Source organism: Camelina sativa, chromosome 16 (assembly GCF_000633955.1).
Source record: "Camelina sativa cultivar DH55 chromosome 16, Cs, whole genome shotgun sequence".
NCBI classification, from domain to species: domain Eukaryota; kingdom Viridiplantae; phylum Streptophyta; class Magnoliopsida; order Brassicales; family Brassicaceae; genus Camelina; species Camelina sativa.
The window spans coordinates 11,044,133-11,048,858 of NC_025700.1; the positions used below are offsets into that span (position 1 = coordinate 11,044,133).

A 4,726-nucleotide genomic window follows, 5' to 3' on the forward strand; every position below is an offset into this window, starting at 1 on the left:
AAGCCATGATCCATGATATCCATTTCTGATTAAAACCAAGAGCCACCAGAATTCTTTCCAAAAAGGACCACTCTACTCTATCGTAAGCCTTTGACATATCCGTTTTAAACACCATAAACTCCTTGGATATCTTCTCATTTGTTCTCAGATTATGCACAATCTCATGGGCGATAAGAATATTATCTGAGACTAACCTTTCAGATACAAAGGCCGATTGAGTATGAGAGACTATATCCGGTAAGTGCTTTTTGAGTCTTGCGGACAAAATTTTGGATATTATCTTGTTGAACACCGAACACAGGCTAATGGGTCTAATATCTGTCATCCTCTGAGGGTTTATGATCTTGGGAATGAGACACAAATGAGTATGATTCCATTCCTCTGGAAGAACTCCGGTGTGAAAGAAACCCAATACTTCCTTTATAATTTGTGACTTCACCAAAGACCAATGTTTCTGAAAGAATAATGCAGTGAACCCATCCGGACCTGGGGCCTTCTCACTATTAATTGAAAAAACTGCATTATAGATCTCCTCTTCCGTAACATCTTGAGTTAGCTCCTGATTCATGACTGATGACACTTTAACTTGAAAACCTTCCAAATAAGCACTGGTAGAACTTGGATAAGAAGAAGTAAAAAGATTCTCAAAGAATAAGGTTGCAACCTTTCCTTTTTCTCTATTTGATGTCTGTTCATTTCCATTCTCATCCAATAGAAAACTCAAGGAATTTCTCACTCTGTTGGAATTTACTACTACATGAAAAAACCTTGTATTCTTGTCTCCTTCACACAACCATTTCTCTCGACTTTTTTTGTCTCCAATAGGCTTCCTCTTCATTGTAAGCGAATCCCAATTGTTCTTTAATAACCGCAATTTTAGGCCAACAGGGAAATTGAGCACTTTTATGATCATCTAGCTCTTTTCTCAACCTCTTGATTCTATTCTGAGAATTAGTATCAGAAGTTTTTTTCCAAACACTGATAGCTCTTCTACATTCCGCAATACTAAAGATAGTAGAATGCGTACCTTTAGAGATTTCATTATTCCAAGATCTGCAAATAGCTTCAATACAAGCAAGATTATCAGCCAATCTTTTGTCAAAGCGAAACTGTCCTCTAAAAGTTTCCTGATCATTAATAAAGATTACCAGTACCGGTCTATGATCAGATCCAATATTCTCAAGGAACCATTGATGAGAATTTGGAAACATAGAAAACCAAGAGGAATTTCCAAAACATCGATCAAGTTTACATTGAACCCATTGATCATTCCGTGTTCCTCCCCACGTATAACTATTCCCTGAGCTCCCCAATTCATGCATGTCACAGTTCTTCAACATATCTTGAAAAGACTGAAATGAAGAGATCAAACGTCTAGGGCCACCTAACTTATCCTTATTAGAAAGGATTTCATTAAAATCTCCTATCATACACCAAGCTTCTTTCCTATCAACACCAATACTACTCAATCTTTCCCACAAAAGAGGTCTGAGATTCATCACCGGATGACCATAAACACAAGACACAAACCAACTTTTATTATGTTGTGATACCTTCAAGTCTAGGAGATTTTTGTCTTCAAAAAGAATTTCAATCTCCAAATGATTTTTCCAGAAAATCGCCAAGCCACCACTTCTTCCTTCCGGTTCTACTGTATGCACATAATCATAACCAAGCCAACTAAAAATTTTTAAAACAAACTCATCTGAATTCATAGTCTCCATGAGGAATAAAATATCTGGGAAATGATCCTTTCTCATCTCCTTTAGATGTCGAATTGTCCAAGGATTCCTCAAACCTTGGCAATTCCAACTTAAGACGCCTTACTGATCCAACGGCGGTTCACAAGGAACCACCGGATTATTATCTGCCTTCATACACTTTGTATACACTTTCCTTGTTGATTGTGCTTTCCTTTTAAAGACTTTCTCAAACTGATTTTGAGAGAGTAGTTCACTAACCTTTTCCTTCATAGGTAGTTGTTTGACCTTTTTAGCTTTTCTAGAACATGAAGTTTGCATCTTCCTTTTGTTATTCTCTAGTGGAACTGTTCCCGAAGAACTAGCCTCCATACTTCCTGTACTAAAGCCGAGAAGAAGATCCAAGTCTGACAAAGCTTCTGACTCATCTTCATCAACTGATTTTAATACCACAAGGTTACTTTGATTTGAAGCACTTTTCATCGCATCGGCCATTATTTTTATATCCATAGAGTTCTCCTTCGGTTGCTCTATATCTTTCAGAGCGATCCCTTTCAATTTTTCTTGATCCTTAGAAACCAAGGAGGAATGTTCTTTTATAACTGACTGCTTGAAAGAGCATCTATTCTTCTCATGAGTTAGTCTTTGACATTGAAAGCATCTTTTCCTGATCCTTTCATAATCAAAAGAAACTAAAACAATCTCCCCTGATGGTAACTGTACTTCTTTAGAATTACGCAAAGGATTTGAGACATCTAACAACACACGCACCCTAACATAGTCTTGAACTTGAGATTTCTCCTGATCGAAGACTACTTGCAAGACTTGTCCCACACACTCCGCAATCTCTTGAATCGTGTCTTTAGTGTAGTAGTTAACTGGAATATTACGAAGACGAATCCAAGCCGGGAGTAGCATCAAATAATCATGCGGAGGTTTTTCGATCCATTTCTCCATCACTACACACCAATCATCCTGAGTCCAAACTCCTTGTTTCAAAACTCCTTCTAAATCTTCTTCAGACTTAAAGAAAAATTGAAACTTGTCTTTTGATAGAGCAATACCCCGAACCCTATCATATAGTCTCCAAATTCTTGGCATATCCAATATCCAATTAGACATCCTTTGATTCTCAGGATTCAGAAATCTACCCATAATACTACAACTATTTCTTTCGCTTGAACAGAACTTGGGTTGATTAGAAAGGACCAGAGGAGTATCATCTGTAATTGACATTTCTTGAAAAGCTTTTTCCAGATCCATCTTCAAACCGCAAAAACACCAACTTAAAGAAACCCCAGCCAGAAATTGATAACGATAAAGTCAATTCAGAAACACCAAAGACTTCACAATCTCTGCTTTTTAGAAGTAAACACTCTGTACCAAATTTAGAAACACCACCAGACCAGTAGCTTTAGGTAAGATTTGTGATCAACGCCGACAGAAAACGGAGATATCTTCGGACGAAGGCTCTGCTCAAGAAAAGGAAAAGACTCTTTTTGAGAGAGAAGTTCTTAAGCCCAAAACTAGGGACGGCCGGAATTATTATTGTATACAATATCCGTGTTCCAATTGTGCCTTGGGATCAAATTGGAAGGATACTATTTTATTCCAAACCAAACACACAAATTAAAAGTTTTATGATTAAAAAGCATTATTTTTAAGAATGGCTGAGCTTAATTTACCCTTTTGCCATTTCTCCCTTTCCCGATTAAAACTCCTTATGAGAGAAGAGCATCTAAATAATGAAAGCGTGAGTTTGAAATCGATTCGAGAAGAAAGCCAAATCAAATCTCCATGGATGCTGATGATGATTTCTACAGCGGCACCGAAAACTATTCCGATTACGCCGACAGCGACCCCGAAGACGACGCCGACTACGAGTTCGTCGAAGACGCCGCTGATGATTCCGATGACCTCATTTTCCGCCGCCGCCAGGTTTCTCTCCCCCCCCCCCCCCCCCCCCCCNTTCTCGATCTAAGGTTTTCCAATAGAGAGATGCTGTTTTTGTACTCGCCGGACATTTTTGTAACGTTGATGATGATGATGTGAATTGAATTTGAACATTTTATTATAGATTTTTAAAGCTCATGAATTCGATATTTTCAGGAAACTTGTAGATCGCAATGGCTCACGATAAAAAATTACTTTTTGTTTTTGTTTTTTTGGGTTTGTAGCAAAATTATAGTGTGTTAAGCGAAGCAGATATCTGTAAGCTTCAAGAAGATGATATTTCAAGGATCTCTACTGTTTTGTCCATTTCCAGAAATTCATCTGCAATCCTGCTTCGTCACTACAATTGGTTTGATTCCCAAATTTTTACCCTTTCATTTTTTTTTGTGTGTGTGTGTGTGTTTGAATATAAGTGCTTAGACGAGCTCAAATTTTTGAAAATGTTTAGGTGTGTGAGCAGAGTTCATGATGAATGGTTTGCTGATGAGGAGAAGGTTCGAGATGCTGTTGGCTTGTTGGAGAAACCTGTTGTTGATTTCCCAACTGATGGAGAAGTATGCTTCCCGTTGTCGTCATTAACATTGTAAATATTTTATCTGTCAGAATTCACCTGTGCCTTTCGTTTATACGTGTTTCTTTCTCCTTTTGGCAGCTTGATTGTGGGATTTGTTTCGAGACTTTCCTTTCTGACAAATTTCATGCTGCTGCTTGTGGTCATCCCTTCTGCGAGTCATGCTGGGAAGGTTTGTTTTACTGTTTTCTTGATAATAGTTGATACCCATTTCCAACTTTAATGTTTAGATTTAACTTGCAGTCTACTCTTCTTATTTCGTCGATTATCAATTAATGATGGTTCATTACTGTTGGGTTATCTATCTGACCTTTCCTCTATCTTTAGGTTATATCACCACCGCGATTAATGATGGTCCTGGGTGTCTTACGTTACGATGTCCAGATCCTTCTTGCAGAGCTGCTGTTGGTCAGGATATGATCAATTTGCTTGCTCCTGATAAAGATAGGCAGAAGTACACATCTTATTTTGTCAGATCATATGTTGAAGACAATAGAAAGGT

The 4,726-nt window shown here is 37.9% G+C and overlaps 2 protein-coding genes across 3 annotated transcripts in view; one reads left to right on the top strand and one right to left on the bottom strand.

Annotated features, from left to right (window-relative positions):
* On the bottom strand, positions 1,182-3,311 carry LOC109129705. The gene has a single exon (XM_019238442.1). The coding sequence runs from the start codon at positions 2,961-2,963 to the stop codon at positions 1,824-1,826; it is 1,140 nt and encodes a 379-aa protein (XP_019093987.1). The 5' UTR covers positions 2,964-3,311; the 3' UTR covers positions 1,182-1,823.
* LOC109124687 (probable E3 ubiquitin-protein ligase ARI8) overlaps positions 3,408-4,726 on the top strand; it is an 8,576-nt gene continuing 7,257 nt past the window's right edge. Inside the window, exons 1-5 of one of the 2 annotated variants that reach the window (XM_010472120.2) lie at positions 3,408-3,638; positions 3,878-4,002; positions 4,102-4,207; positions 4,306-4,396; positions 4,552-4,724. In XM_010472120.2, coding sequence (XP_010470422.1) covers positions 3,498-3,638; positions 3,878-4,002; positions 4,102-4,207; positions 4,306-4,396; positions 4,552-4,724 — 636 coding nt within the window. In that variant the 5' untranslated portion in view covers positions 3,408-3,497. The remainder of the gene's footprint in view (positions 3,639-3,877; positions 4,003-4,101; positions 4,208-4,305; positions 4,397-4,551; positions 4,725-4,726) is intronic. The other variant, XM_010472121.2, reaches the window with a different exon arrangement.